Raw genomic sequence first — 11,733 nt, forward strand, 5'->3', positions numbered from 1 at the left:
CTGGACAAAAACCCATAAGATCATCTGATAATATCAAACCGTTTTATTGAATGCTGATCTCCCATTTACGCTGATGTATGCCGTTCAAATCTAGCCTTCACATATCGTGGTCTGACAGTCAGATCAGTATCAGTCAACACGAGCTGCCTTGCTAAGCTACCTAGGAGACCTGCAGCAGGACTGTCGAGCTGTAAAACCCAAAGCCGTCACATATTGGCTTTAGGATATTGATCACTGACTGGACTTTATGAAACCACAGCAGTTCAGACTAAAATTGAGAGTCATGTCTGATAATGATGGTTCCTACACACCGTCATGACCTGCATCATTCATGGGCTCCATATAATTAATTTAAACTGCCTCCGTTAACTTACAGAAAAATAAACTCACATTTGAACAAGAAGGGGACAAGTATTGATGTGACACATGCTGGCAACACGGCTCACCGTCTAAAGCAAGCGATCATCAGTCTCTTCAGAGTGCCAAGAGCATCACATCATCCAATCAGTGCTGAAACTCTTGCTTTAGTCTCGCTGCGTGTTCATACATCCAACTTTGCCAGGATGAGTGTTAAGGAAAACTTCACTTATATCTAACATTAATTACATTTGACAAAGCCTTGGAGGTCTTCCAGGAACTTGATGTACTCTTGGTGCTCGACAGCAGTGCTCAGCTCCACCAGCTCATCAGCAAAGGTGTTATCAACCCCCCGGTCAGCCAGGAAGTCCATCAGGTGGTCGTACAGGGCCTGAGAAACGAAGCGGTCATCAGTTAAAGCGGCCAACTGTTATCCTGTGTATTACTGTTACTATAAGTTACTATCAGTCTCTGTCTCAACTCGTACCCAGTCCAGAGAGTCTGTGTTGAGCGTGTAGCTGGTCTCCTTCCAGTCCGAGTCTCCTTCTGGCTGGAAACTCACTTCACGAATGGCAAAGATGTCGCTCTCCTCCTCTCCTTCACCGTGGCTCATCTACAAAACCCAACATTTTACATTTTCTATGCAAATCAAATAGTTTGCTTTCAGAGGGAGGTCAGAGACATGCTGCTGCTGTGGGTGCTGCACGCCTGATGCCTTGTTTCTGTGTCAGTGAACGCAGCCTGTGCTTACCTCGTCCTCAGGGAAATGGCAGTCGAACACCAGGGAATGTTTTGCAGACTGTTTAGTTACTTCAACTACAAAGTTGGGTGATGACACAATTTCTGGCTGCCAAAGAGAAACAGAATTCTGATCACTTGTATGTTCATATCTTACATGTCTAAACCATCAGGTGACTCCGCAGGTGTGCTGTGACTCACCTCTTCTTCTGCTGACTTCTGCCCTTGCTCTGCCTCTTCCTCAAAGTTAGGAGGGATGCTGTTATTCACATTGAACGTAACAGTGATTCTGGAAAAGAGAAGACAAAGGGAGGTCAGGAGCTCATTAGTGGGCCCGAGTGTCGACGAGGCTTTAGACAACCACCGGCCGCACCAGCCTTACTTTTCTCCCGATACATTCCTTGTGAGTTTCGTCTCTGTGCCGTTCATCTCCACTTCCCATCCTCCGGACATCTTAGGAAGGTTTTTACTTTTCTGGATCTTCTTCTCCTCTTTGATTTCATCAAACAGGAAATCACCAAATGCTTTGTCACCTGTAGAACAGTAGTGTATATTTAAGACAGAAGATTCAGCCTCTGTTATCCTGCAGCAGCAGCGATCATCGTCTCTTCATTGACTTGGCTTTACTCTGGGTTACTGGACTGAGGCTTTGTGCCTACAACAAGGCTACGCTGCCAGCTTTAAATTGGGTGGTTTGTCAGCTTAATCCTTGCTAACGGCAGGCCTTACCACACAGTACACACACTGCTGCAGAGTTTTCATTTGAAAAATGACACTTCACTATGAACACAGCGATGCTCACACTGATCATTATTACTGTGCAGGTGAGGTACTGTGTGAAAGCCCACGTCACCATGGACACCAGAGAGGCTTTACTTCAGCTCTCCTCCTGTGGCTGACCTTTGAACCTCAGCCTGTTCAGCCTGTTCAGCCTGTTCAGCCTGTCCAGCAGCTATCACACAACATCAGGACTTCTCTGAACGACTGTTTTAGTTGTTTGGATTTCTCTTCTTCTATCTCTTACCTCACTCATCCTGTCTGTCAAGGAGACAACCACTGACGTCACTTCTGGGGTCGCACATGTCAGAGCTCTGACCCCCCCCCCTCAACCCCCCCAGTTGTTTTCAAAGGTTAAATTAAATGATTTTTTGGTTAAATTGGGCAACATCTTCCTCACCAGGCTGTGTGTGTCTGTGTGTGTGTGTGTGTGTGTGTGTCGCAGCCTGACAGCAGCCACGCTAGCAGCTAGCTGAGCTAGCAGCTAGCCGGTGCTAGCCGGTGCTAGCCGGTGTTACCTTCAGTGTGCAGTCCTCCACAGCCACACGACACCGCGGGGTTCAACACTTTTGAACTGAACAGTTTCGGCCTGAATCCCGACGAGGCTCCGTTGTTGCTCAGCACCCACAGAGACCGGGTGAAGGGCCGGGTCGTGGCCGGACCCGGAGAGCCCAGAGTCGGGCAGCTGAGTGGCAGAGCTCGCGCTGTGGACGTGGAGGCTGAGGAGAGGCGGACAGCGGCCCCCACCGCGCGGACGACCGACTTCAGCATGGCGGTACACGAATATTAAGGCTCGGCAGGACGAAATAAGTTAGTGTGACGGCTCTCAGGGCTCCTGGTGGAGGATTACAGGACACACGTGTGGAAGGACACATCGACCTCCTCTAACTATGACCCCTGCACCGGAAGTAATGCTTTGGCAGTGACAGACAGAACACGTCCCGCGTGGATCTGACCATTAAATGTCAAAACAACAATAGATGTGTCATATGAATAGGTGGGCTGATATAAAGGAATAAACAATATATTTTTTAAAAGGTATAAGTCGTGGTGCGTCACGACCTGCACAGTAGCGCCCCCCTGTGGCTGAATTAGGAGAAAGGTCACAGGCTCTGGTGGACAGTGAAGGCAGCACGTGAGACCAGAGGACAGGTAGATCCAGTCAAGGTCAGCATCCTCACAGCACACCCACTTTATCAGCTCGTGTCATGAGAGTGGATCTGGGCTCCATTAAGTCCAGAATCATCGTGTGGACTCCTCGATGATCTCCATTTCTCTTACATGACAGCTACTGGATGTTGGGTCACCAGGTGTTAGTTCATGTGTGTGTGTGCACCTTCCAGGTCAGTCAGTGAAATAACTATCATTTATCAGATCATATTACCACCTCTCTGTTTGAATCACCGGTACACCACACTGATGTTCATCCTGTTGAACATATTGTGTGTGTCAGTCCAAATATATAAGGAGTGACTGATGCTTTCTGTAACATCCAAAACTCTCCCCAGCACAGGTCACATACGGAACAGCAGCTCTTAAACAAACACCTCTGCCCAGAATCAGACCCAGACAGTGAACCCCCCCTCCCCGTACAAGCAGACTTGTTCAGTGGGACAGTGACTGGATTTTTATTAGAAATTATACCAACAGCGGTTATTTGAGACTTTAACAAATCATAATAAATATACTCTCTATATCCACTTAATAAAGTCGTCAAAGGCGTGCATTTAATCTTACAAACTTCATAACGTGCACATCTGAAATGGTCTTTGCTCTTCCTTTCAGACTGAAGAAACAAATGTTATAAAGCACATGGTGTGGCACAGAACCTCTCCACAGCGATTCCCTCAGCAACCCCAGATGCATTTGGTGTTTGGTATTCTTAAAAGTTAGAAATTGTTAATGGAATTTATTCAGGTTACAGTATATATTGTACAATCCTGAGCCTGGTGTAAAAAAAGACAAGAGGAGCATCCATCCCAGTCCTCAACGTGGTGTGAGTCTACAAAGAATGAAAGACCTGAGGGGGTCAGATCATTAATTAACTATAATCTCCATGCATTGCATACACCTGCTGTCAGCATACAGCCGTGGTTTGTCTGTGTCGGGGCTCACTCACATATGACAGATAGAGGGGGGTAGAGGAGGAGAATTAAGCATGCTACTTCTCCTGCTGTGCATGTGTTTGGGGACTGGTGATACAATCATAGTTGTAAAAAAAGGCATGCACAAGCTAACAAGACGAGTGCTGCATGTAGAGTGATTATGAAAGAGAAACCATGTCACTGTGACATGGAAAAACCCCAGAACTCCACCTTTGGTGATCTTCTAACTACGGAACCTCATAGATTTGCATATATAAAACCATTTAAGACCACTTTGTATAGACCAAAGACTACATGGTGGGAAAGCTTGAGTCAAGACTGCTTTCCTTAGTTTAATATTTCATAAGCAAAATAAATTTCATGAGTCAATTAACTCCTCGCCATCATTCAGGATTACTCTGAAAGAACAGCTCTATGGTAATGTTCTGAATCTGGTCAGGAAGGCGTCTTAACAATTAAGTACTAAACATATGGAGCGTAGAAGTCTGAGTTAGTTTTTGAAGGATGAACAGGTAAATCATATCAGACGTGGCTTATTTGAGAACTGTGCTCATGTGAAGTCGCCTGTGCTGCTCAAATGCATGCAAATGTTAAACAGGACTGATGCGATGATGTGACATCTCAAGAAGACTTTTTTTAAGGTGTTAAACAGGTGGCACAATGGAAAGAGGAAATACCATCAGGCAGAAGAGACAGTTTATAAAATCTGAATGACAGTCGTCTAAGTTGTGAGGCCTCAGTATGCAGATTCCTGCAGCAGTGACACATGCCAAAGGCCTGTCAGCTGGGAGGTAGTGAAATCCAGAGAAGTTTACCACAGAGAAAATGTTCTGTTCTGATCTGATCTGATCTTGTACAAAATCAATAAAATCCTTTTTATCCAAATTCAGCTTTGTGACGAGAACACGTTTTACTGTTACTGGGTGGTTTGAGGAAGGCGTCCTTGCAGGGACAGATTTCTCCGTTGGTTAGCTCTTGGTGAGGTGGAGTTTGTGGCCAAAGTACTCCGGCGCCGCCTCCAGCAGCCAGTCGGCATCCACCAAACACAGGTCCCTCATGTAGCAGCGGGAGGTGTGCAGCAGCTCGTTGAAGACTACGTATGCTGGCTTGGCCTGGAAAAGGACAGAGGACGGGTGGATGGCCACGTGCTGGTGGGTGTCCAGAGCCAAGTAGCTGCCGTCAAGCTGCAGCTCCGCAGCGTTGACGAACATCCCGTGGGCAAGGCAGCGACGAACGTTCCCCGTTTCTGCCCCGCAGGACTCCAGCTTCAAATTCAGCTGGTGGAACGAGCAGAACGGGAAGTGAACATTAGTATTCAGTTATTGATGCAGTCAAATGAGCTGCTGGATTCACTGTTTCACAGCAACATAACTACACTGTCAGCTGTTTCTTTAAGCACATTCACAACAGATAAGACAAGTATACATGCAAGGAAAGTGGATATGAATAAGAGGTGCACCTTCATATCAGTCATTTCTACGGTGCATCATGTCTGCAAACACAACGGCAAAAGAAAAGTTTCTGAACACGTGTGTGTGTGTGTGTGTGTGTGTGTGTCTGCGCTCAGGCAGCTGTGCAGCAGGAGCAGAGTCAAGTTAGCAATAAGCCGAGAAAGTAACAGTCAGTGTTTGTCAAAAACAGCTTCTAAGGCATCAAACAGAGTTCCTGATTGTCAAGGTCATGGACATTAAAAAGAAAGAGAAAAAAAAAAGGATCAAAATCGATGCAGCAGAATCAGACGTCATCTTTTTGTAGTGCAACATTAACATCCCTGCTTCAAGTCTGGCCGGGGACCTCCCTCTCCCCCTCCCTCTCCCTCTCCCTCTCCCTCTCCCTCTCCCTCTCCCTCGTACTCTGTGGTCTCCCTGCTGTCACTCTCTAATAAAAGGCATAAAAAGCCCAAACATATAAAGCTGTATGTTTATAATGGCGTCCCCCTGGAGCAGTAAGGGAGTCTCCCCTGTGCCTCCTAACCTCAGTCTGGAGGCAGAGGCCGACACAACAGTCTATTACACAATCCTAATCATTAGAAATAATGTCTGTCCACACCTTGATGAGACGAGATAACAGCAGCCACTCAGCAGTTACTCACCCCTACAGTGCATCCGGAAACTATTCATGTTGTCATGTTACAGCCTTATTCCAAAATGGATTAAATTCTTTTTTTAGTCACAAAATTCTGCGCACAATACCCCATAATGACAAAGTGAAAAATGTTTTAGAAAATTTTGCAAATGTATTAAAAATAAAGCCCTCATGTACTTAAGTATTCACACCCTTTACTCTATACGTTGTTGAAGCACCTTTGGCAGCGATTACAGCCTCCAGTCTTCTTGGGTATGATGCTACAAGCTTGGCACACCTGCATTTGGGGAGCTTCTCCCATTCTTCTTTGCCACTCCTTCGTTATCTTGGCTGTGTGCTGAGGGTCGTTGTCCTGTTGGAAGGTGAACCGTCGCCCCAGTCTGAGATCCTGAGCGCTCTGGAGCAGGTTTTCATCCAGGATGTCTCTGTACTTTGCTACATTCATCTTTCCCTCTATCCTGACTAGTCTCCCAGTTCCTGCCGCTGAAAAACATCCCCACAGCATGATGCTGCCACCACCATGCTTCACTGGAGGGATGGTGTTGGCCAGGTGATGCCTGGTTTCCTCCAGACGTGACGCTCGGCATTCAGGCCAAAGAGTTCAATTTTGGTTTCATCAGACCAGAGAATCTTGTTTCTCATGGTCTGAGAGTTGTTTAGGTGCCTATTGGTAAACTAAGAGGGCCGTCATGTGCTCTGTACTGAGGAGAGGCTTCCCTCTGGCCACTCTAGACTTAGAGTTTTCTTCATTGATCCCCCATAGGGGGAAATTCACATTCACATTCTACCATAAAGGCCTGATAGGTGGAGTGCCTCAGAGATGGTTGTCCTTCTGGAAGGTTCTCCTATCTCCAGAGTAACGCTGGAGCTCTGTCAGAGTGACCATCAGGTTCTTGGTCACCTCCCTGACCAAGGCCCTTCTCCCCCGATTGCTCAGTTTGGACAGGCGGTCGGCTCTCAGAAGAGTCCTGGTGGTTCTGAACTTCTTCCATTTACACATGATGGAGGCCACTGTGCTCTTCAGGAGCTTCAGTGCTGCAGAAATGTTTCTGTACCCTTCCCCAGATCTGTGCCTCCATACAATCCTGTCTGGGAGGTCTACAGACGGTTCCTTTGACTTCATGGCTTGGTTTCTGCTCTGACTGTGGGACCTTATATAGACAGGTGTGTGCTTTCCAAATCAAGTCCAATCAATTGAATTTACCACAGGTGGACTCCAGTCATGATGATCAGTGGAAACAGGATGCACCTGAGCTCAACTCTGAGTTTCAGAGCGTGGGTGTGAAGATTTATGTACATGTGATATTTGAGTGAATACATTTGCTTCATTTTCTAAAAAACACTTTTCACTTTGTCAGTATGGGGTAACCCTTTGAGAGAAAAAAAGAATTGGCTGTAACATAACAAAAAGTGAAGCGGCATGAATACTTTCTGGATGCACTGTACTTCTAAAACTAATGTGACTTCTTAGACGTAACATATTGCCAACATTACTGTGATTTTCTAAATACTTAAGCATAAAGAGTCTGTGTATCCAATAAGATCCTGCTTTGTTTCTGAGGTAGGTGTGCCAATTAATCCTGATGCTGCTGTCAGGTGATTTAGCTCAGCCCGACACAGAACTTTACCGTAGACATGTGTACCTTAAGGCAGATATCTTTGAGCTGTGCCTGGACCTCTTTCACCAGACCCATGTTCCTGCTGTTGACGAAGTTCTCCCGGCACCACTCCTATAACACACGTACAGTATTATGATCTATTTCTGCAGCACAATCTCATCTCTGGATTTGACATTTTCGTGCCCTGCTCATCAAGCTCCGCTCACCTTATTACCGCTAACTTTCTTGAACGCTCTGTAAATGTTGAGCATCGTCATGTGGTCTCCTTCGCTGGAGCTGAACTTCTTGCGTGCGGCAAGCACCTCTTCCCGCCGGGCCGGAGGGTTGTACAGTACGGTGTCCACTGACAGCAGAGACACGATGCTCAAAATCTCCTCTGAGCAGGAGTAGTCGGGGGACAGCAGGATGGTCTGTGAGACGGAGCAAATAACGCAGGGAAGTGTTACACCAAATGCTGTCTGGGTTCATGTGACCCATGTGATGCCCTGGGCTACACACTGTCACTTTCTGTCAGAGCCACACAACACAGCATCTATTTGTGTAACGCAAGCATCTCCTAACACCTTTTACCTTGGCATATCTGGGCTCCAGAGGGAAGCTTGCCATCTTCTTCCCCAGAGCGGTGAGGATAGCCTGCCCCTCCTTCCTCTCTACAGCTCCCAGCAGCTCTAAATGCTCCACGGCACAGCGGACGGCCTCTGGGATAAGCAGACAAGCAGGTTACCACCAACTCTCAGTCCTGCCGCTGGGCGACCAGAGGCGCACGGGCATCCATGATGACTAGTAGCATCTTACCTGGAGAAGGCTTGGACATGAAATCAAAATTCATCACATCAGGGATCCCTAGAGCCATGAGCTGCAGCATCACACCGGCTAAGTTACACCTGCAGTGCACACACACACACACACACACACACACACACACGACAAGGAAAAAAGAAACAGAATACCAGACCATTCAATCAAAGTGACCTAAATAAATCATCACATTGCTGAGCCTGGTTAGCTGTACGGATATAAAAGGAGTCCCCTGCAGTACCTCTGGATCTCAGGCACGGTCATCGGGATGAGGCTGTCAAACTCCTGCTCCGTGTACAGACGGTAGCAGGAGCCGGAGTCCTCCCTGCCGGCCCGGCCCGCTCGCTGCCACGCCTGGGCTTTAGAGACCCGCTGCACCGCCAGCACCTCCAGCCCGCTGTCTGAGAGTCACACGGCACATGGGCAATGAGATGGGTGCAAAGTAACTGACCAAAAGATACATACAACATACTGTTTGTGTTAAAAATATAATGCATTTTAAATGTTGAGGTTTGAAGGATGTACTTGTTAGAAGAGGGATCAAATTGCAAACAGAGTAAATTAATTGGTAGAGAATAGTTATAACCAGGTAATGTCCACCACTGGCTACTGTGAACCCTCTATAAAAAATAATCTGTGTCAGCTAACCAGGATTGAAGCGTTTTGCCTTCACCATCCCCGTGTCGATGACGTATTTGATCCCAGAGATTGTAACTGACGTCTCGGCGATGTTGGTTGAGAGGATGACCTTCCTGCAGCCCTACAAGAGGTGCAAAGAGCAGCATTCTGGACGGGTTGTACAGTCATAGGAAATAATTCAACTATCATAAAGACAGTTTTACAATGGTAGGAAAACAAGGTGATATTATGTGGCGCCCGTCACGTCTGAGAGAACAGCAGTGTGCATATTTCTGTCTAAAAACAACATGGCTGTTTTTCCCACAAACACGTCCCCTCATGAACTGCACTGTGTCTGCTGTGGCCTTTACCTTGGGAGCTGGCTGGAAGACCCTGAGCTGCTGTGCTGGGGGCAGCGACGCGTACAAAGGGATAACTACCATGGGGCCACAGCTGTCAGGCAGATGCTTGGCGATGTCCCGGCACGTCCTCGCCAGAGCCTCGATCTCCTCCTGGCCCGTCATGAAGACTAAGATATCGTGGGACGGAGGCGACTCCTGTGCACAAACAAGGAGACCGTGTTCTGTTCCAGTGTCGAGGGGAATCATCACAGCACATGAACATACACGCCGGAGAGCTGCTTACTCACAGGTTCACCAGAGGAGTTTATTTTGTTATGATTAAATTGGAAATACGACCCCTTCTGTGTGAATGACTAAATAACCCCGTGTCTATACAGTCATGGCACATGTGAACTAACGCAGCACTAACCCAAGTGCAACAGTACATACAAGAGCTTCTCTCCACCTGAGGGTAAACACTGAGCACTACCTGATGGATCTGGAAGATGGACACGAGCGCAGCCTGCAGGTAGTCTGACTGGGACTGCTTGGTGTAGTAGATCTGAATGGGGTGCTGCCTGCCCTCCAGGTAGAGCACGGGGGACTTGTTGAAGTACTCAGCAAACAAATCCACATCCATGGTGGCTGACATCACGATGACCTGAGCGGGGTACAGGGGCAGAGAGAAGCAGCACTGTAAGCGATTCGCTTCAACAGATCAACACAGCAGCAGCGGCAGAAAATGAGCTTATAGAAATTAATGTACAACAAGCTTTTCTTCTTTATCTGAGGAGCAGATGCAGAGAAGGGATTAGCCTGGTGTTTTTAGCTGAAGTAAAACATCTTATTGAACCCAGGCAACCTGGAACTGTCCTCCTACCTTCAAGGGAATCTTATTAAGCTCTCGCCGCCTGCGTTGAGCAGTCTTAACCACGCCAAACAGCACATCCGTGTGCACGGTGCGCTCGTGAGCTTCATCCAGGACCACCACGCTGTAGCGCAGCAGCAAGGGGTCTCCGATGGCCTCACGCAGGAGCATGCCGTCTGTCATGAACTTCAGCTTCGTCTCTGAGGAGGTGACGTCCTCGAAGCGCACGGTGTAACCCACCTTAGAAGGACATTTTAAAAAATTAAGAAATGTAAACACAACTTTGGTTTCTTTACAAGAGGACCCCCCAGGGCAGCTTAAAGCCTAGATTTGTAATCAATCAATCTATGCAGTGATGTGGGAAACCGGTCCACTGTGCGTACCAGCTTGCCAAGCTGGGTCCTCTTCTCCTCCGCCACCCTTCCTGCCAGGGAGATTGCTGCAACTCTTCGGGGCTGAGTGATGGCAACCATGCCCGCTCTCCCGATGCCGGCCTCATACAGGTACTGAGGGATCTGAGTGGTCTTCCCAGAGCCAGTCTCCCCTGATATGGCAGAGACAGTTGGTCACTTAGAGATAGTTCAGGTGCAGCAATGTAACATTTCCTTCTACACATGGTTTAACCCACTTGTTAATAAGTAAGCAAAGCTAATGAAGCTCAGGGTTTACAGGTGTTAATGAGCAGTACACAGTAGTTGCACATCATTACAGAGTGTGTCTACTTTAGAGTGGATGCTCCCTTTACCTGAGCGGCTAACGCTGTAGCAGCATTAGCTAGCAGCAGCTCACCTATGAGAATCGCATTGTGCAGCTGTCTCAGCTGGTTCAGCAGCTGAGGTTTGGCCTGGTAGATAGGGAGCTGCTTCCTCTGGACGTCTATCGGAGTGGTGGCATTCCCCTTTCTAGGCAGCAGCATTCCAGGTTTATTCTTATCGAGGCGGAAAAACACAGAGCCCGGCTTGAATCTCTTAGCCGGAGGAGGGTCGGGGTCGTGGGGCATGGTCTGGAGACAGTGACTGTGGTGCCACAGGCTGCGTGGCTCTTTGTTGACTTTGTTTTAATGTCAAAAAGAAAGAAAAAAAAGTTTTTTTCATGCCCACTGACCGCCGAGCGGGCGTCACTGCGGATGTTTTGCTGCCTCTGCAAAAACGTCCTCACCACGTGGTCTCTCTCGGCGCAGGCGTTCGACGTCACAGCGCGGATGTTAAGTGTAACCTGAGTTCAGTCTGTCAGGCACACAGGCTGTGGACACGTGCAGCCACAGTGCACAGGATCTCTGGGTTATCCTGCTGCATGGTGCTCCACTCACACCCTTTGGCCGCAGTGTTATTACTACATTAGTCTGTCAACCCTCCTGTGTGGAAGATTTACAATAAAATACAATAAAATACAGTGTACTTGATGTTTATGCAGTGTGTGATCTGTGT

At 47.7% G+C, this 11,733-nt stretch overlaps 2 protein-coding genes across 2 annotated transcripts; both read right to left on the reverse strand.

Moving 5' to 3' along the window:
* Positions 1–28: 28 nt before the first annotated feature.
* c1qbp (complement component 1, q subcomponent binding protein) lies at positions 29–2,743 on the reverse strand. The gene is made up of 6 exons (XM_070843507.1): positions 2,391–2,743; positions 1,478–1,628; positions 1,297–1,384; positions 1,109–1,204; positions 845–970; positions 29–748 (listed from the first exon to the last, which is right to left on the reverse strand). The coding sequence occupies exons 1-6, from the start codon at positions 2,641–2,643 to the stop codon at positions 599–601; spliced, it is 864 nt and encodes a 287-aa protein (XP_070699608.1). The 5' UTR covers positions 2,644–2,743; the 3' UTR covers positions 29–598.
* A 741-nt stretch (positions 2,744–3,484) lies between these two features.
* Positions 3,485–11,438, reverse strand: dhx33 (DEAH (Asp-Glu-Ala-His) box polypeptide 33). Its single transcript, XM_070843199.1, has 12 exons — positions 11,096–11,438; positions 10,690–10,850; positions 10,319–10,546; positions 9,929–10,099; positions 9,469–9,654; positions 9,128–9,239; positions 8,721–8,880; positions 8,477–8,565; positions 8,252–8,379; positions 7,888–8,091; positions 7,706–7,792; positions 3,485–5,254 (listed from the first exon to the last, which is right to left on the reverse strand). Exons 1-12 carry the CDS (start codon positions 11,304–11,306, stop codon positions 4,946–4,948), a joined length of 2,046 nt encoding a protein of 681 aa, XP_070699300.1. The 5' UTR covers positions 11,307–11,438; the 3' UTR covers positions 3,485–4,945.
* Between the last annotated feature and the right edge of the window lie 295 nt (positions 11,439–11,733).

Source organism: Pempheris klunzingeri, chromosome 14 (assembly GCF_042242105.1).
Source record: "Pempheris klunzingeri isolate RE-2024b chromosome 14, fPemKlu1.hap1, whole genome shotgun sequence".
In the NCBI taxonomy this organism is placed as follows: domain Eukaryota; kingdom Metazoa; phylum Chordata; class Actinopteri; order Acropomatiformes; family Pempheridae; genus Pempheris; species Pempheris klunzingeri.

Coding starts and splice junctions, on each gene's coding strand:
- c1qbp (XM_070843507.1), bottom strand. CDS start 2,643: ATGCTGAAGTCGGTCGTCCGCGCGGTGGGGGCCGCTGTCCGCCTCTCC. Junction 1,629..2,390: donor TGGAGGACTGCACACTGAAG/GTAACACCGGCT, acceptor ACTGTTCTACAG/GTGACAAAGCATTTGGTGAT. Junction 1,205..1,296: donor AGAAGTCAGCAGAAGAAGAG/GTGAGTCACAGC, acceptor TCTCTTTGGCAG/CCAGAAATTGTGTCATCACC.
- dhx33 (XM_070843199.1), bottom strand. CDS start 11,306: ATGCCCCACGACCCCGACCCTCCTCCGGCTAAGAGATTCAAGCCGGGC. Junction 8,881..9,127: donor GGCAAAACGCTTCAATCCTG/GTTAGCTGACAC, acceptor TGTGACTCTCAG/ACAGCGGGCTGGAGGTGCTG. Junction 5,255..7,705: donor TCAAAGATATCTGCCTTAAG/GTACACATGTCT, acceptor TCGTTCCACCAG/CTGAATTTGAAGCTGGAGTC.